Genomic DNA, 26,742 nt, shown 5'->3' with positions numbered 1-26,742 from the left:
ATTTATTAGTAATATTAGTATTGTATTTTATTGTCTTGCCTTTTTTTTATTATCCATCACTTGTTTTACCCTGTCCTTTACTTTGAGCTGTTGTAACAAGTAAATTATTTTATGCCGAGGTGCCTGCCTTGTGAGGGATTAAGGAGTGCCAGGAGGAATGTGGAAGAAGGTATTAAAAAAGAGATGAAGAAGAGAAGGGAAGCTTTTGGCTGGAGTTGAGGAGGAAGGAAAATTAACACCTAACCCAGACAACAACTGCAGGGGGTGACAGGGAGACGTCCCTGTCACTGCTCCGCCTCCAGGAGATGATTAATCCACGATTAAAAGGTGCAAAACATTGAGGAATTGTAGTTCCTGGCTGGTGACTCTGCTCCCATGGGCACTGGAGGTGCGACAGGCAGTAATGCACCAGCTAACAGTACCACTACAGACCTATAGAAAGACAAATTAATATCAACAGTGAACATGCACTGTTGCCAAGGCTTCAGCCTGTGTGCATATGTTTTATGTCTGATGTACTAAGCAAGATTAAAATGTAACATTTTAAAGGAAAACTTTCAAACAATCATTTATTACTTGTAAAGCAACTTTATTTGTCCATTATGGGCATATTATTTTGGTACAAGCACCAGATGTACATCCTCACCAATCAACCACCTCCACCTGGGAAACACAGTGAGATAACTCCAGTTTATGTGGGGAACTATATACATTGTGAAATCAACAAAGAACACAAAGAAAAATCACAGAGGAAGCCCTACAGTAAAAAGTACACAGGAAGTATTTGGAGAGAAGGCAGGGGCATGGTTACAAATTAAGGTGCATTCAAATAACAGCGGCACCTTGAATTTATAGTCAAGACTTCTTAAAAAAAAAACTAAAAAAACCCACAAAATTCCCAAGTGGAGCTTCTGAAAAGGAACCAGCAGATTTAAGCTGAGCACATGTAAGACAAGCAAACAAACATTTAAAAAGTAGTCCATGTACAACTATACACAAAAAATAAATGAGAATTTATTGACAATGACAAAGATGCAAGTGCAACAGAAAAAGTAGGTTTGCTTCCTCCCACATACTGTGCCAAGTTTCCCAATTCTGTAAGTAAGTTATAGAATAGCAAAAATAATTACTACTGGAACCAAGTTTCTATGATGAATTTTCTTGATCTGTAGTCCTGTGACCAGTGTTTAATTCTCAGATATCTAGTGACTAGGCATTCAGTTGTAAGTACTTTTGAAACCGGAACACATTATTACCCAGTTTTAATTTTTAATTGGTTTAATTTTTGTAATTTTACAACCTAAACTAAGCTCCAAGCTGTTGATCTTAACATATAAAAGCTACAGCTGTCCGCAGTCTGTGATGACAAGCTTCTTTGAGGGAGGGCCTTGTTTTGTGCCCAGCTCTGCCATCAGTTGTAACACATCCAAGCCTTTACGAACCCAGCCGAAAGCCACGTGTTTGAAGTCCAGGTGTTCGGCTTTCTTCAATGTGATAAAAAACTGGGAGTTGTTGGTGTCTCGACCATGATTGGCCATTGAAAGAATGCCTGGACCTGTGTGCCGAACATCAAAATTTTCATCCTCAAACTTGCTGCCATAGATCGACTTGCCTCCTGTGCCATCACTGTTTGTGATATCACCACCCTAAGAGACAAATGGGTAACTTATTAGCAATGCAACATTTTTCCTTATGTCGGATACAGTAACTATTAGGGTAAAATGTTATTTCTGTTATTTCTTTCAACTAATTTGACCCACCTGACACATGAAGTCTGGAATGACCCTGTGGAAAATGGAGTCCCGAAGCCCAAACCCTTTCTCTCCAGTGCAGAGGGCCCTGAAGTTTTCCGCTGTCTTGGGGACAATATGAGAAAAAAGCTCTATGTTGATAGTGCCCAGTGGGTGGCCATCAGCTGCAACTTTGAGGAAAACCTGTGGATTAGTGTCTCTGGAGTGCTCTTGAATTCTGGACATCTTAGGTGAAGAGATACATGACGCATCGCCATCAGTTCTGCTTATGTGGCTCTGACACTCGCAAAAGGTCTTCTTAAAGGATTGGGCAATCTCAGGGGTTTTGAACTTGGCTGCCAACTGCTCCACCATGCCATCGCCATCTGGAAAACCAAAGGCAAAGACAAGAACATCAGCAAGAGGAAAGCTGAAAAAAGTAAAGGTTACTGCAAGATGTTTTAACAAAAGCCAAATTGACATCAGGCTAAAACTGAAAACAGGCAAGTGCAGTGCACTAAATGGCTATACAGTATATCAACACTATGTGAACCTGAGTAGTCGGTGGCAGTCCAGATCAGTGCATTGGCTGAAGCATTCATGGGTTTGAGTTCCATCTCCTGTGTAATTGTGTGGTTGGCGCAAACCCTCAGCACCTGCTCTCTTCTCATGAGGATTCGGTAGAAATGTTTATCTGGGTGAAAGAGAATCTTGATGTCACCGATACCACGCTCCTTCCACTGGCTCTGGTCTCGGTCCCATCGGTACAGCTTGGTGCGCTCCTTAAACAAGATTTCCTCATCCTCCTCTCCAGACTTTGTCTCTACCTGAGAGATACAAATTGCACAAGGATTAGGTATTGTACTGCATAGAATTCACTAAACTTCACTTATATGCCTAAAAACAACAGAGAAAGGGAGACAAAAACATCTGGCTTTCAAGTTTGACGGGTACCTCTGGTAATGATACAATTGGCTCAAAGTGAATGTCCACATTATTAGCTGCCTCTTCTTCATCGCTACCCTCCTCATCGCCGTTGTTTTTGGGTGCTGTCGTCCCCGAGGACCCAAATACTGTTGCTCCAGCGTTTGCCCACGAGAAGTCGGTGTCTCCTTTGAAGAGAAAACAATTAATATGTATTAAAATAATATGTATTTGTGGTGGTGAACTTGTAAAATCTATAAACAGCATCACCACTCCTGTTTAAATCATATGAAGAGCTTCCAAAAAGTACGTCCTCCTATAAGATGAACTCTTACAGGAAGGTATTTGGACACCAGAATACAATACATAAGTAAGAAAATATTATAAGCATAGGAAGAATTCAGGAGCCAAAAAATAAATAACATAATGTGAAAACTTAAGCCAACCTTTCGTTCCGAAAGTATATGCTTCTGTGTTTTGGGCCAAGTCAGCAAAAGAGAAGCCTCCAAATGAGTTGAAGCCAAAGCTTGAGGATTCTGTGGAGGTACAGACAGTAATAATTAAATAGTGAATTAATTCAGTTTTTTAAACCACTCATTTGCTAATATAGGTTTCCAGCTGATGGGAGATTAAACACTGTAAATAATGTAATCCCCCTTCATAGGTTAATGGTCTTACATCTGTAACAATAAACAGGAAGAGGTCTATACCTTGACTAGCTATTGCAGCAGGCAAAGCTGTAGTCTCAATCCCAGTGTTGGACTCCGGTTCTGGGCTCTTCTTAGTTGACAGGTCAATGGGAGAGCTGCTGCTAGAAGCTTCACTCTGGGTCTCTCTTGGCTGGCTTGAGGTCTGTTCCTCCAGTGTAGACGTGGTGCCTGCAGCTTCCGTGCTGCTGGAAGATGGAACTGCTGTTGGCTCTTCTGGGGCCAATGCAGGGCTGCTAGAGGCCTTTTCAGTTTGGTTTAACTGGGCGTCCTGAAACAATTCCGCAGTTAAACTACAATAATACTAATGCTCTCTCTTTGCTATATTAACAAAAAACAAAAACAAAAAACAACTCACTCGAGTTAAACCAAATATACAAATTCATAACTTTAGCTAAAAAAAAGGTTAAACAAATAAGTGACATTACTAAATGACCTAGCAATCAAATTGATGGGAGTCAGTTGTGTGTTTGACTCAACACTAGGACACTGACCACATGTACAAATATTTTGTCATCTGTTATTATTATTATCCAGAGACATTTGCATGCATGCTTTTTTGATTTGAATTACTTTTCCTATAAATTAAGGGCCCTTTCAAAGAACTGTGTCCATTACCAAGTCTTGCTGTGCCTTCCGGACTTCTGTCTCAAAGTCTTCAGCCTTGTCGTGCTCTGGGTCACTGTCAGTGGTGCTGAGGCCGCAGAAGAACGTGGGTGGCAGCTGGAGGCTTTTGGCCTTCTCCTCCTCCTCTGGTGTCGGCTTCTTCTCCCACACCAACTGGCAGTCTGTTTCTGAATGGGACACAAAGGTTTAAGGTTTTTACTAACTCTGCATATTTTTTTGCATATTTGTTTACCATTTAGTGCACAGTTCATTGCACTCCAACAAAAGCTCCAGTATATATACAGCCCTAAACTTTTCTGTGAAAACATCAAGCTAACAAGGCACTTGTCTGAATTGACAAAAGTGAGGGCAAATAATGTGGAAAAAATGTAGTGTGACAAGATATGTCATACTTACCATCACCACATGCCGCAACTTTTTTCTCAGGAGGATCAAGGTAAAGCTTTCCATTTAAGGCTTTTACCGCTGACTCATAGTCCTCATCTGAAAATTTAGAATAAATATAACATATATTTCACTTATATTACTTTGTTTTGCTATCAAGAACGATGATGAGTCCACAATTCCCACCTTGGACATTTTTTTTTGCCCCATGTTGACGAGCTTTACCTACATTAGCTTATTTTGGTGTCATGGTAAAAGACAACAGAGCAGAACAACTCTAAATGCAAATTGAATAAGAGAATATAATAATACATACATAGATAGTATACGAAATACATTTGCAAAATTAAGCCCAAAAAAAAGTTAACTTAATGAGTAATTTCAGTTACCTAGATACCATGTTCACTTTTAACACACTTATATATTCTTGTATCTAATGTTTTGGTCTCACCATCAGTTTGATCATCGCTTGTATAGCCTGGTTCATTCTGGTAGCAGAAGAAGGTGAGAGGTAACAAGAGTTTTCTTGCTAAAGCATCCTGTTCAGCTGTGGGTTCTCTGACATACACAACCTCCACCTCTGAATCTTCATCTGAGCCTGCACTGCCTCCTTCTGCCTGAGGTGGCCCTATGACAGAGAGATATAAGTAGAACACAGTCAGATTGGAAAGGAACAGCTTAAAAGAAACACAGGAATTGAGCTGCTTTATTGAATCTATAACCACAGGTGTTAGTGCAGCACACAAAAAAACTCATGCACAGCAAAAAATGAATAGCATGCAATGATTTACAAAAGTGTTTCTTTTTAAATAATGTCCGTGCATGTATGTCTTTTTAAAAATATTCTTTGACAGACTTTGGATACATACTGTTGCATTAAATAGCAAAAATACCTGATTAATAACAGTAATTAACCTCTGCTCAGGTGTATATCCTTGGTAGAAGCCAGTCTAAAAGGGGATTTGCATTTCATGCTGTTGCTACACATCCCCTACTAGAAATGGCCTGTGTGACGTTGGCACAGCACATTCCTCTCTGAAGGAACGCTGTCTGTGGAATCTTCTCAGCTCACCTTTCATAAGACATACACTTGACTGCTATAAAAACATGGTTTGATTCTGTCTATTGCTAACTAATCATTACCAATTTTAACTATAGTTATTACATTACCAATTTTCATATTTACGAGGAATACCACAATGTGGACATTTTTTTCAACCAATCAAAAAAAGAAAAAAGAAAAAGAAATCGGGTAACCCATTACAGCATACATTATACAAGAAATTACATTTTCCTCCACATTTCCACCACACTTTCCTCCACCACTGTCTTGTTGGTCTTCCTGAAGTGCTATTTGTTGAAGTACCGATTGTTGTGGCTATTGTGTAACCACTGTTTCTAGGATGTCAGGTTTCCATGTATTCCTTTTCATGAGTTTTTTGCTTTTATGCAAGACATAAGTTTTGTCATGATTGGTTCCTCAAGTGTTTACATTTTATCAAATTCATTTTCAGTTAATTATGCGAGATGCAAATATTCTCACTTGAAGAAAAAATGTGCTGGAGTACTATACATTATCACTTCTATACTACGACTCTGTGCTGCTGCTGCTGTTTATCGTTGAAGCATCAATTGTCTGCCTAAGTATTGACAACACAGCGAGTATTTAATGAGTTACAGGTTATTGTATTTGCTACTCATGGGCGCTGATAAGGGAAAAGATAGTGGTCGAGTTTGAACCAGATTCAAGCCACAGGAGATGAGGGACGGCTAACTAAATATAACATTTTCTTGTAAGTGGGCAGGAGAAATACTGTTGAAAAAATGAACCTTTTTCTATTTTCAGAATTTTTAATAGAATGCAGCACAATTAAGTATTTAAGAGATACAGACACAGTTTTTGTTTAAAACTGAACCGTGAACCACAGTATCAAAATAAGAATTTAATGGGGACATATTTATATGAAAGATAATTAATATTGATTTACGGTGTAGCTATGATAAATTGGTTATTGAACTACATATTCTTGAGAAATTTTGACAAGCTTTCCATTATATTTTTAAAGCAATTTTTAACTAATTCAATAATTGTTTTCTATGTAATTAAATACATACAGAATACATATCATGTTTTGTGCAGTTTTGTATATAAACTGTACTGTATATAAATCTTGTATCATATAGGTGCAACTAAAGTTATATTAAAATTACAAGATTGCTTGTACATTTAAAACTGCACATCCACACACTGGACATGCAAAAGATTAGCTTCAACGTTTTCCACTCCGTGCATCCAGGTTATTTCTTGTCTAGTAGTAAGGGTCAGCTAGGTGACAGCTGAGAAGTGTTAACACACACTGCAGTGATTAGAATACCTGGGGGTTCAAATTGGGTAGTTGAGGTGCTGGTCCAAAAAGCCATTGGATTATCTTTGAAAAGCCTAAAATCCAGCCCTAAAGGATGATGGGTTGTTGGGCGAAGAGAAACTAATTGTGAGGCTGGTATCGTAATCATGAAACAAATGTAAAATGTTAAATATTATATGAGTGAAAGTTGAATAAGTTATGTTCAAGATCAGTGTTGACAACATACTGTGTGTTCTGCTAAGTTTCTACATGTTGTCGAAGTGGCTACAATGGGAGGTCAGGCTATCAGGTATTTTCATGCGATTTCTGTTCTAGAAAATCTTGAAAAAGGTGCTGCCAAGTTAAACTAAGAAGATCATGGTGCAATGAGATGTAGATGAAAGGAGGCATTTAAGTACAAATCAAAAGAACAGTGAAGAGTCATGATACTTGATCAAGAATAAAGAATCACAATTTCATAGAAAAAAAAGAATTACCTTTCTCTGGAATTTTGAATGCAGGTGCTGTAGAAGCCTTAGCTGGAGGTCCAGAATCTTTGGCCTTTAAACCAGATGCAGATTCCTCAGTCTCAGAGCAAAATTTATAAGACCCAAAAAACTTCTGAAGGCTATCAGTGCCAAAGACAAACTTAGGAGGTGACACCACTGTCTTTGAGGGGTTTACTTGGCTTGGTGACCCAGCTGCACATGGCGTACAGTCAGGAGAAAGCTCTGTACGTTCCTTTGTCGTCTCTTCCAGAACAGCGATGGCTGCTCTACCACATACGGGTGTAGCTGGCTTTGCAGATGCTATGGGTACACTTTCTTGAGCGGTAGAAACCCTGGATGTCACAGGAGTCATTAGGTCCTCTTTTTCTTGTGCAATCTTAGCCTCTTCAAATACTTGCTTAAATGTGTTTGCAGTTTCCTGGAGCTTGAATCTCACAGCCAACTGTTCAATGTTACTATCTCCTCCTTCAGCAAAGTCTAAGGCACTCCAGACCCAGGCCTTCTCTGCGCCCTTCATAGGTTCCAGCTTCATAGCTGCTGTGATCCAGTGGTTTGCACAGATCTTAAGTACCTGGTCTCTCCTCATTATCAACCTCACTCGCTTGGTGTCATAATTCTGCAAGATTTTTAGGTCTCCAATACCCCTTTCCTTCCACTGAGTCAGAGTCTTATCGTAGCGATACAGCTTGGCCCTGTGACTGAAGACTACCTGTTCATTTTCCTCTCCTGTAGAAATCTCCACCAGATCAGGCAACGGTACCACAGGTTCAAAGTACTGGCCATCCCTTTCCTCATCCTGGGTTGAATCCTGCTCATCATCAGTACCTACTGAGGCTCTACTCTGGTTAAGCTTAGCAGGAGACTTGGAGGGGCTGATGCCAGGTTGGAAGTTAAATCTGAATCCACCAGTGGATTCGCCAAAGCGGAAAAGATTCTTTCTCAGGGGGCTGCTGGCGATGGGAGAGGCATAGACTGATGAGTCAGCAGTATCATCCAAAGCCTCCTCTCTTAAGTCATAGTTATCCCACTCCAAGGTGGGGCCAGTGGTTTCACTGTGAGGCTTTATTACAAGGCTTGAAACGTTGCTGGATGTTGTCATATCTCCCTGGCTGTCATCTTGGATCTTTGTTTTCTCTTCTGTCAAAAAGAACTTCAAGTCTTTCAAACCAGACTTCATTTCCTCTGCTTTCTGAATGAGGTGTGCTGTTCTGCCTGAGTCAACAAGCTTATGGGGAGTTTGTAGGGGGATGTCCAAGAGCAGTCTCTGACACTCATCAAACTTCTCCTTAAACTCGTCAGCAAGCTCTGGGCTTTTGAACTTAGCAGCCAACTGTTCAAGTTTAGCATCTCCATCGGAGAAGTCATTGGCCATCCAAATCCATGCTTTGTCCGATCCTGCCAGGGGCTTAAGAGTCGTGGTGGTGGTGATCCAGTGGTTGGCGCACACCTTCAGAACTTGCTCTCTTCTCATCAGCACCCTTAACCTGCCATTAGTGTTGTTCTTCAGGAATTTAAGGACCCCTACACCACGCTCTTTCCACTGACTGGAGTTTGCGTCAAATCTGAACAGTTTGACACGCTGAGAGTAAAGAACCTGTTCATCCTCCTCACCAGTCACCAGGTCAATCTTATCAGGCATCTGGACCACTGGTTCAAACTGTATATCGTCATTTTCTTCTGTTCTATACATGTCATCCTCCTCCTGCTCATTTGAGGCATCTATCCTGGCAGTGGTTGCTTGTAATGATGAGAATACTTGCTCACCAGCCCCAGAGAAACCTTTGAAATCAGGGTCTTTCTGGCCAAACTTGAAGTCTCCTCCAGAGGACTTTGCCAAGTCTGCAAAGCTGAATGTGTTGGCTCCTGCAATTAATGGATTTTGATCTTGTTCCGTTTCGCTAACAGCAGGCATAGACACATTTTCTTTTGCCTTGTGTTTATCAGCTATGCTTTTCAGAAAAGTTGAAGCAGACCCTGATGGAAGTACTTGATCGTCAGTTAATGGAGTTTCTTTTGCAGGTTCCTGAATGCCAAACTTGAAGCCACCAGATGGAATGGGCATTGAGAAAGAGAAGCCCGAAGAACATGTGGTACTCGGTACTGACTGAGGAGCTTCAAACTTGAAAGAAGTAGCTGAACTTTTATCTTTGTTTTCACCAAACTGAAAGGTACTGCCAGTTACAAAAGGCACTGTAAACCCACTTCTAGCTGGCTGGTTTGATGAACTTTTGGTTCCAAAGGTAAAGCTGAATGTGGAGGCTGAGGGAGTAGTGCTGGTTGTGCTTTTAGCGTTGGGATTTGGTGTCTGACAGGCCAAGCAATTACTGGCAGAGGCATCGTTTCTCACCAGACAAGTGTCGCAATCCCATTCTCCATCCTTCTTACCAAACATGGTTGCTAAAGAGGGAGCGTCATGGTGGGTAAGGCAGGAAATGCACTCAGTAGCTGATGCATCATTTCTGACCAGGCAGGTGTCACAGTCCCACTGCCCATCTTTCTTTGCAAAATCAGCCCCAAATCCTGACACTGTTGGTGGATCAAATGTTACTGGTGCCCCATCTGTTGATGTAGCTGCAGGGCTTGGGTTTTTACAAGCCACACATTTGTCAGCAGAAGACTCATTTCTTAGTTCGCATACATCACAGTCCCATTGCCCGGGCTTCTTTCTAAATTGGGCACCAAACCCAGAGTCAACCGTAGATAAAGAGGGCTGCACTGCAGTTGCAGCTGGTGCAGTCTGAGCTGTGGTAGGTGTTTTAGGTGAAGCTTTAAGAGTTTTACAAGAAACACAACTGTCTGCAGAGGCCTCGTTTCTTACAGAGCATGTGTCACAGTCCCACTGTCCTGGCTTCTTGCCAAACTGAGCTCCAAAGCCAGTCCCAAATGCAGTGCTTCCTGTGTCAGCAGGTTTTGAGGTGTTGGTGCCAAATGTAAATGAGGAGGGCATAGAGGCTCCAAAAGCAACAAATCCAGTAAATGAAGAGCTAGAACTTTCTGGTTTTGATGCATCAGTCCCAAATTTGAAAGTAAAGGGACTGGTTTTGGTTTCACCAGCAGCTTGAATTACTTGCTTTGATGAAGAGTTTGGATTGGCACTTTGACAAGCAACACACTGCATATCTGTGGGTTTATTTCTCACACAGCACACAGTGCATTCCCATTCCCCTTCTTTGAGAGCAAACTGGGCGGCCAATGAATTTGAAGGTTTTAGATTTTCCTCTTTCTTCTCCTGTTGATTCTGCTTTACTGGTGATTTGAGCACAATTGCCTGGGCTTCCTCAAACTTAGCTTTGAAAAGTGAAGCCTCATCTACGGTTTTGAAGCGGATTGCCAGCTGTTCAGGCTTAGCCTCTTCATCTGCATAATCAATGGCATTCCAGACCCAGGATTTGTCAGAGCCAGCATTCGGTTTCAGTAGCATATCGGCAGTAATGTAGTGGTTTGCACAGATCTTAAGGACCTGTTCCCTTCTCATTAAGAGGCGAACCTTCCCTTTAGTGCTGTGTTTGAGGATTTTAACATTGCCAATGCCTCGCTCTTTCCACTCTTTTGTTTCAGTGTCAAATCGATACAGCTTTGCCCTGTTGCAAAACATTTCCTCCTCCTCTTCCTCACCTGTTTTAACATCTACTTTATCAGGAAGAGGTACAATGGGTTCAAAGTGAGGACCATCCTCATCCTCCTCAACATGAGTGCTGTCATTATCGCTCTCTGCCGCTCTTTCCTCTTCCACTGTAGACTTAGCAACCCCAAACTTAAATGGCTGTTCCACCTTTCCAAACAGACTTCCAGTGCCTGTGCTCTGAGTAGAGTCAGCAAAGGAGAAGCCACTGACATTTTTGTTTCCAAAGGTGAAGATGCCTCCTGTTTGGCTTGGGGAATGCTCCTGGACTTGAGGCTTCTCTAAAACAGTATCTGTTTTAGGGAGAATGTCTGACGTAAGAAGACCAAGCAGACTTTCGCTGTGCTTAGCCTGGGAAGCTGAGAAAATGAAATCTCCATCATTCGATTTAAAGTTGGAGTTGAATTTAAAAGCAGTGGAAGGTGTTGACTGGGCAACTGCGGCTGCTCCAAAACTAGGCACTTTAGGGACTTCAGCAGGTGCCTGTTGGCTAAAAGGGAGCTTCCCAAAGTCCATAGGCTTCCCCTCAATGTTTTTTGGTGGCTGAACTGGGACTACAGATGGCTTGGTGAAGTAGCCAGGTTCAGGCAGGGGAGGGTTTGTGGTTTGTGGGGTTACACTCTGGCCATAATATTCCTCACTATATGGGGAAAGGAGGCTCGTGGCTGGTGATTCAAAACGAAGAGGGGCCCCAAAGACCTGTTCTTGAGGAGGATAAATGCAGGCTGGCGCTGTCTGCAATGGAGGTGTATGAGTGGGTTGCTGATAGGCATACATATGCTGCTGTGGCGGCATACGGTTCATACCATACATTGGGGCCTGTGTAAAGAAAATAAAAAAAAAAGGAACAAACGTCATTCATTATACTCTGACTATGTATATTATTGTAAATAGGGGTTAAAACAGTGATACTTACCTTGGTGGGAGTTACATTTGCTGCTGTTCGCAGGAGATACTGAGAGTTGTAAGCTGGTGACTGATTGTAGTAAACCGAGGGGCCGGTGGTTGCAACTTAGATAAAAAAAAATATATATATTTTGTTAATTTTATACACAAATCTGCCCAGTACTTGTAGACAAAAGTATGGAAATGTGCTTTGGCTCTATTAAGCATGCTGACCTGTTAGGGGAGCCCCATGGTAGGACTGGACTGGGGTGAAAGGCTCCTGTAGTCCCTCTGCCCCGTAGCTCTCCCCATACATTTTGTGATGAGGGGAGCCTGCATTCCCTGAAGAATTGTGTCTCAGATCATGAACCTCATTCTGTAAAAACAAGGAGATTGATGAGGAGTGACTATCTGACTTCTTTACAGAACATAAACTCCAATTGAGAAAAGTCAAGAAAGTAAAACATGTAGAGAGTGAACATCATTTACTAAGTCATTCCTATCTTAATTAGAGCAAACTATCAAATAGCTCATAGGATTTTAATTCATTTTAACTGTAGGGAGAACCAGAACTTAACTTGAAACAGGCCATTAAATTAAAGCAGGTATTAATTTTAATTCGTTTTCCATATTTCCTTAGTCTAATATCACAACTTTTAAAATATGGTCTCTCTTTTTAGGACTGCCACATATTTACCTTTTGACATGATAAATTCAGCATAATGTACTGATGTTTTATTTCATCAGATTGATTTCTCCTTTAAACTTAAACACTGTTCTTACACAAATATATTTAAATACATTTTTAGTAAGTAGATCCATCAAGAAAATGTGTAGAATTTTTCTCTATTAAATGTCTTTTCCTGACCTTGAGGGCTTCAACTTGCTGACACAGCATCTGGAGGAGACTTTTCTGATCCTCCACCCAGTGTGGTTGTGTCTTGGGAGAAATCTGAAAGGCAATTGTGAAAAGTCACTAATTGTATTGAAAATCAATATCTCTGATGAATTCAATGAAACTCTAACCATGCACATGTCATAGAGGAATTTCAGATAGTCTTTTGAATGAGATCCAACGACCTTAACCTACCAGGTGCCTTTTGGAAGGGGAGATGCTTTTGTTAGGAGAGGGAGTGGTGAACTTTATATGGGATATGGTGGCAGAGGTGTCTGTAGGTTGAGTCGGGCTGGAGGTCGCTGGTCCTCTATGGCCCTCCTCCTCCTTTTCCTCCTCTTCATCCATGGCCTCACCACTCTCCCCAAGCTGCTGGTTCACATCATTGAGGAGGTCCACAATTTCCTCCATGGAAACAGGCAGCTGGGATATAAGTGTAATATATTGTTACACAGCTGCAGAGTTGTTCACATTTAGAAGAAATAATCAAGATGAGTTGTTTTAACTATTCTATAAACAATGTGAAACCAGTTTTGCTTTTGATTTTATTGAAGGTTTACCTGGCTAGGAGCTACAAGAATGGGACTTACCTTCTCAATATCATCTGCATTACCATTGTAGATCTTGGACAGGTAGGTTCTGAACTTTTTCAGAAAAGTGATACACCTGTCTTGTGTCTCCTCAACACCATTGCTGGCCTCCTCTGATAGTCGCTGGTAAATCTTCCAAGGAAACATAGCACATCATAAAAACAAAAATAAATAAGGCATACAGAGCTGCCATAAACACTAGCATTGATATCACTAATGCACTAATCATATATCACATATCGGCTTTTGTTGGGGTCTCATTTTGAGGGATCCATTACTCAAAATTGCAAATATACTAGAATGCACAATATTAGATTTTTACTGTATGCCAACATTTTCTGAATAATAATTGGTTGTGCTAATATATGCACATTTTCTTCACCTCATTGCAGAGAAAATAAAAGATTCTCCCATTGTGGAATAAATATATTATTATACAAACTCATACTCACATACACTCATAACAACACATGTGTTTTCATAAATTCCGCTAGATATTGTTCTATTAAAAAAAACGTGATTAAAAAAAGCCTGCAGTTGTTTAACCCAGATGGTGATAGAGGACCTAGTAATGATGTAAGTCTAAAACCTTTGACTTACCTGTGCCAAATGCCAGGTGGATGACATGTTATTGATTGTTTCTAAGGTAGCAATTGCCTCCTCTGTCTTGCCTTCAATGTCAAGGAGAGCTGCATATGCTACCTTGGCTTCCTCTTCATAACCCTTCACAAAAAAAATCTGAAATGGAACAAGGACAAAAATACATACAATTTGTACCGTATATCAGCATGTTTTAACTTTTATCTCTTATTTAGAAAATTCTTCATTTTAATTAACTAGTTTTAGAGCTGCATACATATTTGTGGGCCCAGTGGGAATCAAACCACAAAACCAAGATCTATCATACTCTATACTTTGACCTTTGGATCACCAAAATATTTGCAAATCAGTGCATACATGTGATAATAAAAGCATATAATAAAAGTAATCAATGAAGATTTGTTAAAATCTTGTATTATTAATTATGTAGTATTAACCTGAATATCTTTAGATGGAAAGTGTATGAAGAGGGGGTCGAGTGGTTCTGGTATACTGCGTCTGTTTTTGATCCTTTCCAGCAGTGGAAGCGCAGATTTCCAGTAGTGAACACTTCGACCGATGTATTCCTTCTGGTCGTAGTACGAGTTCACTCCATCACCCTGGGTTATTTCACAAACAAAGACAACATTAAGGTGAGCAGGCTACAGTAGCCAGTGTTTCCCATGAACTACCTATACTGTGCAAGCAAAGCATCAATTACGCTGCCTAGAGTTTGAGAAAGGTGAGCAGGGAGATATTCCACTCATGGCTGACTTGGTGATATACATACATACAATCTCTCTTATTGTAGTTTTTCTAATAAAGATAGCATTAACGTGATGAAATAGCCCAGGAGAACAAGTCTAGCTGCAAGTTCTACGAGAAGAAGCGGAGAAGACGCAACCAATTTAAAGAAATGGTATAGGTTGTAAAATAATCTGATATCAGACAATGAATATAGGATATGTTTCTGAATATGTTGATATGAAATGAATAATGTGAAATGATCACCCAACAATGATTTAACATGGTTGAAAAATGTACAATGCCTTAAATCTTTTTAATGACCCGATTCAATACAACTGTCGAGCTGGCTACTTAATAAGTGTGTGGAAACCCTGTTCGTTTGTGTTTGTGCGTGCGTACCGTCTGGCTGAGACACTGAGCCCAGTGGATGGCCAATGCTGGTTGGAGCCCATGCTTTTCTCCGGCCCTCAGAGTGTTTAGTCCGTGTTGCACGATCATCCGAAGTTTAGCTGACATACCGGGACTACCACGAGACATACAACAAAAGTAGTGAACACTCGTGCACAAAAAACATTTACACTGAAATTACCAGGCACTCCATTTGGACTATTTATGTCACTTACTGTAAAACAGTGAGAACAAAGGGTATAAGAAAAACATTTCCCCAAATGTTAATCCATGAATAGTCTTAGTCGGCCAAGTTTTCATTGATCGGGTTGTCACAGATATAAAAACAAAGCTAGACAGTGTAACTTCAACAAAGGTAACCAATCAAATAAATTATGTAAGATGTGGACTTAACTAGTTGATATAATAATTATAACAGCACACATTCTTGCAAATATACCACGTTTTGTTTTTACCCTAGTTGTACTCACGCTGCTCGTTTGTGAATGAGGCTGTAGATGGCATCCCACCACTCCCGCTGTCTGTCAGTGGTTAAGAGGCGAAGAAGAGGAAGGGGAAGGCAGCGAGGCTCAAAAAGCTGCTTTTGTTGCTGCTGGTTCACAGCACTGTTGATCTTTGCCATCTCCTGAAGTTGACAGTGGCTACAGAACACAACCCCATATAAAAACACCTGGATGGAGTAAACCAGACAGACATAGATTTTTACATTTTGGACGAAATATAAAATTTTAAATCAAATGCCATAAATAAATGTGTATGTTATTCTTATTTTTGCGATGTTCTGAACTTCTGACAATTTTCATGCAAAGCTTTAACTTGTGTCATGTTGACCCATCAGCCGACTGATTTCGCTCACCTCTAAGTCCAGGAGGCAGATGGACTCTGGTGCGTTGGTGTTCAGTTTGGAAGTTTCCAGAGTAAGTCTTGGAAAGAGCTGCTGTAGCCAATCCCGCATGGCCAGCCTTTGGGCCAGGAGGGTCCACTGCAGCCCCAACCAGCTTAGATGTTGTAAGTCACCACCATGCCGAAGGATGGAACCTGTAGAAACACCAAAGTTATTACAAAATAAGACGATATAAAATGTACTGTTCTGTCCACACACAAACATACAATACATAAGCGCCTTTCACACATGCACTCCAGACAATTTCCTGAAAACATGACAGCGTGTGTGCATGTGTGAAAGGAGCTATAACATAAAGCTACTTTAGTACGTAGATTATTGGATTTGTACCAGAGTCCCATTTGGCGAGTTGAGACAGCTCTGGAGCCGTGGTGTTAATGGAACGAATGTCATCATTGGCAATAAAGGAAGATCCAGTGGATGCCTGTGGTCCAAACAGGAGTTCAAACAGCGAGTCCTGACCGCTACGGTTCCCGAACGCCTCCACCACCTATACATAGAAAATAAAAATATTAAGTTTTATTCTACAAATTTAGCATCAGTTTATCAGTGCTGTCTATGCTGAATATGATTGTAAGGAGACAAAGCAAAAGTGCATGTAATATGGAGTGGTAAAATGTTTGCATTTTCACTGCATATATTTTTTTTGTCATATTTAAATCCAAACTGTTTATAACAATGCCCCTTAGTGACAAAGCACTTTCCAGGTGGAGAAGGCTACAAATTAAGCCAACTGAAAGACATGGACAGACCTCTCTGATTAAGGTGGATGTATCACTGCTCAGATTTAGCAACATGTGGCCAGCCTGACTCTGACGGTCATTGGCCAGCAACTCAAGAAGAGGTGGAGATGACTGGTCTCTTTTGGTCACTTTAGCTTTTGGTCTGGGGACCTGGTGGAAGGAAAAAGGAAACAAACTTTAATCGGTAGCTGAAATTCTCAAATAAAGTCTGTAAATGAGAAATCTCATGAAATTAAAGAAGAAACACAACATAACATGCCATGTAAGGCAGCTGTAAAGAGTTAAACTGTCAAAAGTCCAGCTATTACTATCCATCTTAGGGTTATAACATTGCTAGGTCCTGAGGAATACTGGGTAGGGGCATCTATCACATTAGTATATTTCAAATAAATGGTAGATACATTTACAAAAAGCAAGGAAAACCAATAAACAAAATAAAAGCTAAAAAAATTTTAATACTTCTGTAAAACCAACTTAAGAATTAGCATCCACCAAAAAGGTCATCTCTGGTTATATGCTAGCATCATCCCTCAAAGACAATGGGGTTGGTACTATGTCGGTACCTGATATGCCAACAGGTAGCATAGTCCAGCCAGGTCAATGACAGCCCTCCAGGTCTGTTGGCGATCCTGAGCGAGCTTCAACAGTAGCGTAGCTGCATGCAGGTAGAGGTGACCTCTCATCTCCACAAACACTTCACAAAGATCGTCTGTGTGGTGGCCAGCAACACTGCTCAGCGTCTGCATAGCTTGGTCAAAACTACACACCCACAGACATACACACAGGCTGTTTAATACGCAGTTCACTGAAGTTGTCAAGATGCTTTAGGAGAATATATCAAAACAAATGGTCCCCTGCAAGGGGTTGTCAAAAAAAGTACTTTGCTATGGTTTTCGATGCCACTTCTTTAAAATGATCTTCAATCATTTTATTTTTGATTGTATTGAAAGTACTATAACTATTAAAAACCAACTACAATCAGACTTTAAACCTATGGTTGACTAAATGATAAATACTGGCAGCGGAGAAGGCCTCTGCAGATGCAGTCACCACCACCACCACCACACAGTTTTGGGGGTTCATGAGGGATGAATTAGAGGGGTGTTTTTTGTCAGTCTTTAGCAAACTGCCGATTTCTTTAAGGGTTTTTCAACTCATTACGCCCTTATAAATGTTAACAGATTTAAAATTGTGTTGTGGGTTTCCACTTAAAACAGAACTGTGACAAGGATGCTAGGGATTATAAAGAAAATAAACACAAAGAACTTGAGGCTTGGGAGACATGTCTTATATATCTGAAAATGAAAAAATACAATTAAACAGATTGAACTTGTCTACAGAATATTCACCCAACCCTAGGACCTCAGCATGACCTACCCTTTCAGGGCATCAAGGCTGGGCTGAACATTGCTCTCAGAGAGTGTGATCCTCAGCAGGCTGCAGTGGGCCAACAGCAGCTCCCTCTGGAGACGCCGACACATCTTCTCATTACTAGAGACGCTGGGCTGAGCCAGATACTCCTGCAACAAAGGTCGAACACATTTTTGTATTATTATGAACTTAAACAGGTCAGATTTCAAATTTTAAAAAATGCAGTCCAAACATGTCAACTATACTATATATATCAGCGCTTCGATGCTGACCTGCAGTGTGTGCAATACCACAGTGTACCAGTCCAGACTGTGGCTCAGTACGCCCCTTTTCTCAACAGCCAGGCAATGCTTAACAGCTTCATCCAACCGTCCATCCTGACAGAACAGCTGAACCAGCTTCACGTTTACGTGAGCGTCTGCTGGCCTTGCTGCCAGCTCAGCCTGGAGGAGGTCAAACAACTGGTTCCAACCCGGCTGACCTTGACGACTTAACAAACGCTCCTGCAGAGGGCAACAGAGATAAACAGTCAGTGTGGAAGTCTTTCCTCTTTAATCTATATCGCCTCCTTTATACAAAGTTTGTAAATACAATTTTAAACAATAATGATAGAGTTCAGGGCATGGACATTTTGGCAGGTGGTGGTTAAATAAAAGTTAACAGTGCCATTAGATGACTTCAAGAGTTTACCAAAGCAGTGCACAATGGATGTCTTTCTGGAATTAAGAAGTATTGGAGCCTCACCTTCAGGTTGAAGACTGCAGGGTTTCCTGGCAGAAGCTTGTTAGCTTTCTCCACCCAAAACTCTGCTCTGCTGTCACACTCCACCTTACTCACAAGTAACTCAGCCACCTTCAGCACCAGGTCCCTCTGGGCTGGGTTCAAATCTACTGACCGCTAGATACACACAAAGAAGTGAAGACATACTAGTGTCAATCTTAACAAAAGCCTGCAGGGAGGTTATCTATCCAAAAGCTAACACTCTTCCAAAAACAACATCCAAAACAGGACACAAGTGGCAAAGGAACACAATTTTGAAGGCTACATTACTTATAACTATGTGGAGCCAGATGCTGTAGAGGGAAGTCTTATTAAGTTGTATAAAGATGATGAGACAGGGGTCTAAAGCTAGAGGGCTGCAAACAATTACATATATTATAATGACAGAAAGGCAAATGAAACAGACTTTATTTGAATGTTATTTCAACCTGATCTGACAATTTGCTTATGTCCCAGGTCTGTAATAACAGAAAATACATACTTGACAACCACTGCTTATTCCCACAATGTGTCAGATACATGTACTGTGTATCCTGAAGGTGCTATTATCCAAGATCCCAGCCAACAGGTATCTAGCCCAAATTAAAGTATTTGGGGGAAATAGTTATGTTATGTTTTACTATTGACCAATTACCTACATTTTAAAAGAAAGCATACAGTAAAGTAGCATTTGTTGAGACAGATATACCAATATGGCATGGTTATGCAGGTGTGAATGAGACTGCCAAAAAATGTATTTAACAATTCTTAATTTTTAGAATGTTCATTATTAAGTGTTTGTCCTCTGCTTGAGATATTAGGTCAAAAGAACTAATCAGTGTTTTTTTATCTACTGCATCTCATTTCAAATTTACAGTATTTGCAACTTGCACATTTCACAAAAGTGACACCAAAGAAGGTTGGAAAAACTATCCAAAAACGTATAACTGTATAATATGGAACAATTTGTACATTTTAAAAAGGAAGTCTTCATATTGTCGTTTTGCTGTCATTTACTTTTTAAGCATGTAATGGCAGAGCTGATTTTTTTTTTTCAGCAAACCTGAGAGACAGGGAGCCATCTATGATTAAAAAACGTGCTTATTGGATATCTGCACACTAAAACAAAAACAAACTAAAAGCTTAGGGGGGAATGGTAGGAGTCAGATGCAAGCAGCCAAATGAGTTGTAATGGAAGCTACCGGTTTAGATTTCTGTCCATACTGTTGGGATGGCTGCCTCAATACTGTCATTTAATGCATGGCTAAAAGAATAGGGAATTGGTTGGCTATTGTGAGTTTGTGGGAGATTTTTAAAGAGACCAGGTGTGTCAAAGAGATTACCTTTTCAATAAATGTAAAATAAAAAAAGTGCTTTAATTTCTAAGAGCACTCCATGTTCTTCATTCTTTCAGGAGGAAATACTTTGTTTTCTTCCTACCTTGTAACATCCTACTGCCTTGTTGATGTCTCCCTCTCGCTCATACAGCTGTCCAAGGAATTTGTGTGCTTTTGGATCCCTCTCCTGGACTTTAAGATAGTCTGACACATGTCTAGGAAAAGCATGAAAAATGCATGATTACAATAATTTACAATAATACAGTTTGTCAACAATTGAAAGTTTGTATGTTTACCTTTTTGCAAGTTCATATTCCTTTGCTTCAAAGTACAATTTAGCAAATAAAAAACCCTTGACTGGCTTCTGTGAAAGAATTCAACAAAGAAGAATATTGGTTAATCAGCAATGTTTGAGCCATTAAAAAAGTATCTTGCGTCTTAGGTTAGCTAACAGGCACAATAACAATGCAATCAAGTTTTAATGTACAACAAGTCTTATTTGGAGGTCAGTCCTGACATGTAAAAAAACAAAAAGAAAAATATCAGCCAACATGGATATAAAATTATCTCAATTTACGATTCACCACCAGACTAGAGTGATCGTTCCTTGATACCCAAGTGCTTTGACTTACGTACTTGAGCATACTGAGCTATAGGGCAAGCACCTCAATCTTTAAAATGATCTAAACAATGCACATATAAACATTGAAGCATTACCTTTTCATACCATTAATCTTAGTTTTATTAATTTCATTAAATTTATTTTATGTTTGACATCGAGCGATTTTATTGAAAACATTATAGGTATTTATTGCATTTGTAGAATGGCATGTCGACCAGTTTCCTAGAGTAAGGCATCTTTGCTATCTTTAACATGACATCAATTACCAAAATAGAAATGCTAGAAAATTAACACTTAAATGTGTAATTCAGGGCATGTTTGTAGTTTAGCGTCATTCAATGTCTCACTTATTTTAATGCCAAATAACCTAAACTACATTATATAAAGGTTATTGCCGTCCTTTCTATCAGTAATGTAAACAATTGAAAAAATAGCTAGTGAAGTATAAGTGCTCTAATTTTCTGTTTACCGATAAACTTTTCGGTAATCAAGCAAATCAATCAATCGGTTAATGACAGATTTCTACTGTTTATTAGTTACTATACATGAGTTATCGGTACGAAATTCTGGTTAAATCGGGACCTGAAGCTATGTTGTCACAGATTTATAAAACTAGTACTAGTGGACGCTAGCTAGCACGGCTAATTCGCTAGGGCTGCTGTAACAACCCCATGCCGCGCAATTTCCCAAGCATAGAGGGAAGACACGACGAGTCGTCATCAAGCCGGTTTGCAAACGCTCGCGCAGCTAGCTTGTGGCGTTTAACAGCGGTTACACAGAACATAAAAATCATGCTAACGTCGGTTTAAGCTAATAAACACTTAAGCTAATTTGATGCTAGTGTTCAGGTTTATCTTCTTGTGCTGGCTGGCTGACACATGCTGGTCTAACATGATGGCAGTAGCATGCTAACATTAGCCACCGGCTTAACTTACCTCTTTGAGTGAGGGAGACGAACTCTGTACTGTAGAAACGTAACGGTCCACTTCAGCCTTACTCCGCCGCATGGTTTTGAAAAACTAATACCTCTAAAACGACTGATTATGGTGCATACATTACCAGGAATTCACTAAATATAAAAACTGACATTAGTATCAGTTTCGACTGTCACTCCATAGCATGAACTCCCATAACGTCAATGCGCACGCAGTCTCGCCCTAGAAGATCACGTGGGTGTGAACATCGGGATCCTTAACCAATAAAAACCGAATATGCTTTTGACCACAATGACGCACTCTAGTTTGAAAGGGGGCTTGCTGACGGGGGTGAATAATCTGTCAAGATCACGGTTGTGTCATTCAAATTCCAATATTATTATTCTATATTAAAAATCAAAAAATCAAACAGCAAGTAAACCTCCGTCTGTAGGTAGAAATAGTTGTGATACATTTTACAGAGTTTTTTATAAACCATGCATACTTCCTTCACCAGGGTTAGTTTAAGCATTGCATGTCTTTAAAAGGGACTATACATCTGTAGTGTTATAAAAGCAATCATTTCCATTACAATCAGTGCTGCCTGTGCTCATTGTTGAGTTGTACCACAACACCATCTCAATCCATAGCATATCAAAGTAATAGTATTTTAGCTTGAGAAAGTCCAAATACGTTACTTTTAGCTGCAAACAACAGTATGAATCTATATATAAAGCAAACAACCAAATTGCATTAGTGTGATTAATTTTGTGTATGTAACCACAACAGTTATAGAAACTAAGAATGTTTCCAACCATACTTATGGATCTAATTAAATGATGCCTGTGAATATCAAACCTGCAAGTGATGTCATGTAACATTCAGAGAGAGATGAGAAGTTGTCAATCAAAAACATAACTACATGCACACCAGTAGGATTTACATATGTTTATTCAGATGAGTGGACAGATTTATCTCAGATACAATAAAAAAATGACTTTTGTTCAAGTCTACAACTTGCACATTGTGTGTTTAAATGAATAAATATTGTCTATTGACAAGCATTCTGAGTACACTATAGGGACAGTGTCTCTGTGTAAAGTGTCACCCCAGTAGTAGGATATTAAATAAAACTATCCACTGGATTATTTATAGTGGAGCTGAAGTTCTGCTTCACAACAGACCAGTGGATAGTTTGACTTCTACATGACACGAAAAATATTTTGGCATACAATATGTAGTGACCTTAACAGTAGTAACATGGGATTTGTATCTCCATAGAATAGTGGAATGTCTTACTCTCTACTATGTAAAAGATTGATGTTTTACGCTAAAATATTGCTTGAGTGAAACATTTTTTTTTTTTCAGAATGGAAATTATTCTCTATCGTTTACAACAGTTGGCTTTCTTTCCTAAGAGGTCTGAGCCTTGAGAAAGTCGGTAAACCTCTTTAAGAGGATCACTTTCTCTGGATTACAAACAGCAGGGACACATGTTCAACATCTAACATTACTCCCACATCCGGTCTTTGCACATGCCACAAGGCATCATGTTGTAACAGACCTAGAGTTACCAGTTGCTGTGCAATAAATCCTGTTAAAGTGGAGCTTCAAACTCTGAGTGTTTTAGATGTGTTGCTCAAACTTGGAAAACTTTACTTTGTTGAATTTCTAATACTCTGTTGCCCTCACATATTTACTTTTTATGACAAAAGATAAAACAAAAACCCAAAATTATAATCTTGGTTTCTATTCCAGGGCTGTTGAACCTAATTCCTAAATCAGTGTAAACACCTTTACTTAGAGATTGTTTAACACATGAAATGCATAGCACATAAAAAGGCTACAATAGGATTTCAATAAAATACAATATGTAAAAACTTTATAGAGCTAAAAAGAAGCTAAAAGGCTTAAACTTAAAAACTTAAAATACACATTAATCAAACATAAAATAGTACATGTTGGACAAGAAAAATTTGAATTATGATATACACATTTGATATAACTGTATTTTCCTCAACTTTCTTTTGGTTCTATAATTCTACCAGAGTATAAGTAACATAATACAACACAGGACACATGGCTTGGCATCATGAGGCACGTTGGAAAGCAAGTTAAAAGTTTATCAATACAAGTTATATTTTTCTTATGTTAGCATGTTGTCTTAAAGCTGATTTGTCATTTTGAAATACAGGACCATCAATATCTGTGTTTTGGTTTAAAGTATGTGATAAAATAAGGCAAGCATGTAAAAAATAAAGAGTCCAGTATATGAGCCAAAACACACTGAATAGGTTAACATACTGCACAGACTGACAATCTGTCTGTTTCAGGCTCATGAAGTGATTAATTGAGTGAAAGGACAAAAAGTGGAGTGTTCCACTGAAAGTTTAGCCTACAAGTTAATACCAAAGCTATATGATAGGATTGTAAATTCCGGATATGTGACATGAAGTGCCACCTCACCACAGTCTCAACTGTGTGGTTATTTCCGTGCAACAGTTTCAGACAGCTTCTTCAGTCTCTTCTTCAGCTCCAGAGGGAATTTCTCATAGCACTTCTTACACACTGGCTTCATGTCAAACTCCACAAACTTGTTCCTGTGGAAAAAAGAGTAACAGCCAGCGTTAAAGGTTGGAAGTTAAATGGCATCATCCCCAGTACACATCTTTTTTAATGCAATGCTACACACATTAAAACATTCACAGTTATAGAAATCATAACCTTAAAAATACCCTCTGAAACAGCACATGAATTGATATGTGACATGCATGTCAAATGTGAAAAAAAAAATGTGAAAAAACAACAAAACTTTGATTAAAATTCAACATTGTGGATGGATTTATTTTTTCAGTAATTATTTCATTGTCAACTGCCTAATGTTTCCTTTTAATTCAACTTAGTCACAACATTGTCTTGTTGTTTTTTTTAAAGTTCCTGAGAAAATTCTTTGTAAGGATTTTTTTCAAGAACTACTATTGTCTAAAAAATAAACACGTATCATTATCTTTATATTGTGTTTATTGATGTAGACACACATAATGAGTACAATTTTTTTAATATTGTTTTCAGAGTGACACTACAAATTGTGAAGTGTAAAGTCCTGGCAGGTATAATATGTGCTCTTTGGTTTAGCTCCCTAAACCTCTCCTCCAGCTGCCCTGGATGCCATTCCCTCCCAAAGCAGATCAAAAAGACCAGGCACGTGTCAAACCTGGTGGGTCCTCAGTACTTCCACAGCTGCAGCCAGAAATCTGCCAGAAGCGATTAATGCTTAAGCCTTTACGCTCAGACAAGCCTGGAGACCCAGAAAACAGCGTATACCCTAAACCATGTGATTGATCTGATTTTCCTGTTTGCATAGCAGGGGTTACCAGAGTACGAGCCATAATCCTGACTAGTGTTCCTGGCTGAGAAGATTGTAAGGTGTAAGGTGTCTTGGAATATATTTAGAGTGTGCATGTCCACCTACTGGCTTCAGAGTAAGTTTAACTAAGTATAAAAGTGATGCGGAATAACAGTGACATGGAGAATGTTTGAAAAGTGATGACAATGAAACAACAGAAGATTAGAAACAAACGAAGGAAGATGGAAACTGACCAAAGGAAGAACAGTGGAAGTGAGGGAGAAAGGAGAAAGAGAGGTTCACAGACACATGGGTATCAATAATTTCTTCTTCTCTTTCGAGACGCGTTCACGCTTGGCCAGCCGGCGTTTCATGTCATCCGGCAGGCGTTCGTAGCAGTGCTTACACACTGGTTTCAGATCCACCTCCACAAACTTTTCCCTGACAGAGCAGGTAGGGGGGAGATATAGCGAGAGGAGGAGGATGAGAGGAAATACATTGAGGTAGCAAGGATAGAGAGAAGAAATAGAGGGATTCAAGGTTCAAGGTAGCAGAAGATTAGAGAGCGAAAGGGAAGGAGAGGTAGAGCAAGAAAAGCATATAAAAAGGAAAATAAAAAGGGATGATGAAGGGGAGAAGAGTTGGAGAAACAACCCACAGAGACACAGCATTAAAGGGGAAGTAAGAAGAATCAGGATTGAAAAAAGAGACAGTTATCAGCAGAAAAAAGTCTCAGACGCTGAGTAGTTGTGATAGAGAATAATGAAATGCAAATATAGTTTGGCCAGTTTTCTCGTGACTACTTAATATTATCAATAGCAAATTAATATAATCAATCCCTCTACACAGTGGGAGTATTGATGTCTCTCAGACTTGTGTATAACTTACTTAAGAGTGAGCTTAGTGTTGCAGGTAGAGCAGGCAAAACAGTTCACACACCAAGCCTTGTTGAGGGCAGACACCACTGGGAATACAAATAGAAAAAACATTGTCAGATGAGACACTGGTCTTAGTCTGAGCCTGAATGTGCGAGAAATCAGGCACACAATATAGAGAGCAAATTATAGTCATTGTCATATAAAAAAGAGAACTATCATGGAAAACATTGACATTAGCCAAACAGAATATTGAGTGACATATTATTCAAAACAAGGTTCCTTACCATCTCCTTCGATAACACGATTGCAGTGGTAGCAAACATCTCCGAACAGCTGATTGTGACGAGGGGAGAGAAACAGTAAGTTACCCGGTGACATGTCTTATAACATAATGCAACACAATGCAATACTGGCAGTCTTTATCATTGTACATATGACATGCCTCCTTTAAAAACATGCAAACAAGCACAGGCTACAGAGGCATGTTGTAAACCTCCCTGGAAGCACAAGTGCGTGGGGAAAAATACCTGAACACTCTAACACAAGGTGGAATCATTCCATGACTAAATGAGAGTCAGCATTAAAGATATTTGAGATGTCTTTAAAATCTAAAGTCACATAAATAATTATTTTCACTGCCAAACCTTCCTTTGATGTTATTGTATTATTGGAACTTTTTTCTGGAATTTTCTGGATACACCGTGGACAAGTGTTAGACCGACAGTTCCACCGGGAGGTCTCAGTAGCCACCAGAAGTAATAATGGAACTATTGTACTAACTAACTTATTTAACCATTACTAATACTACTAATAATATAACTATCATTAGTTCTGGTAGCTACCAGATCTAATAATAGTCCCTTGTTGCAAGTCCATGGATCCATGTAGTGAAGGGAATGGTCAAAAACAAGGGTGC

At 39.6% G+C, this 26,742-nt stretch overlaps 2 protein-coding genes across 8 annotated transcripts in view; both read right to left on the bottom strand.

The window, feature by feature from the left end:
* Positions 1 to 589: 589 nt before the first annotated feature.
* Positions 590 to 21,794, bottom strand: ranbp2 (RAN binding protein 2). 2 transcript variants are annotated; one of them, XM_069663768.1, is made up of 30 exons: positions 21,624 to 21,794; positions 20,363 to 20,430; positions 20,170 to 20,281; positions 18,715 to 18,867; positions 18,243 to 18,473; positions 17,977 to 18,119; positions 17,163 to 17,358; positions 16,609 to 16,749; positions 16,187 to 16,346; positions 15,809 to 15,990; positions 15,423 to 15,622; positions 14,944 to 15,067; positions 14,256 to 14,417; positions 13,819 to 13,956; positions 13,219 to 13,350; positions 12,824 to 13,051; positions 12,602 to 12,685; positions 11,968 to 12,109; positions 11,765 to 11,859; positions 7,215 to 11,667; positions 6,748 to 6,825; positions 4,824 to 5,000; positions 4,385 to 4,471; positions 3,980 to 4,155; positions 3,365 to 3,632; positions 3,101 to 3,190; positions 2,685 to 2,842; positions 2,284 to 2,557; positions 1,761 to 2,116; positions 590 to 1,646 (listed from the first exon to the last, which is right to left on the bottom strand). In XM_069663768.1, the coding sequence occupies exons 1-30, from the start codon at positions 21,693 to 21,695 to the stop codon at positions 1,341 to 1,343; spliced, it is 9,186 nt and encodes a 3,061-aa protein (XP_069519869.1). In that variant the 5' UTR covers positions 21,696 to 21,794; the 3' UTR covers positions 590 to 1,340. The 2 variants fall into 2 exon arrangements, with proteins under 2 accessions (XP_069519869.1, XP_069519868.1); XM_069663767.1 differs by lacking the exon at positions 6,748 to 6,825.
* A 751-nt stretch (positions 21,795 to 22,545) lies between these two features.
* LOC138592226 (LIM and senescent cell antigen-like-containing domain protein 1) overlaps positions 22,546 to 26,742 on the bottom strand; it is a 29,042-nt gene continuing 24,845 nt past the window's right edge. For 4 of the 6 annotated variants that reach the window (XM_069662935.1, XM_069662936.1, XM_069662934.1 and 1 more), the window contains exons 8-11: positions 26,111 to 26,159; positions 25,837 to 25,912; positions 25,203 to 25,389; positions 24,132 to 24,202 (exon numbers count right to left, since the gene is read on the bottom strand). In XM_069662935.1, coding sequence (XP_069519036.1) covers positions 25,248 to 25,389; positions 25,837 to 25,912; positions 26,111 to 26,159 — 267 coding nt within the window. In that variant the 3' untranslated portion in view covers positions 24,132 to 24,202; positions 25,203 to 25,247. Of the gene's footprint in view, positions 24,203 to 25,202; positions 25,390 to 25,836; positions 25,913 to 26,110; positions 26,160 to 26,742 lie in introns of all 6 variants that reach the window. The other 2 variants (XM_069662937.1, XM_069662933.1) reach the window with 2 other exon arrangements.

Source organism: Semicossyphus pulcher, unplaced genomic scaffold (assembly GCF_022749685.1).
Source record: "Semicossyphus pulcher isolate SPU_LCO1_2020_fin unplaced genomic scaffold, fSemPul1.0.p SCAF_15, whole genome shotgun sequence".
In the NCBI taxonomy this organism is placed as follows: domain Eukaryota; kingdom Metazoa; phylum Chordata; class Actinopteri; order Labriformes; family Labridae; genus Semicossyphus; species Semicossyphus pulcher.
Note: the sequence above shows the minus strand (reverse complement) of the source record. Positions and strands in the feature narration are given on the sequence as shown.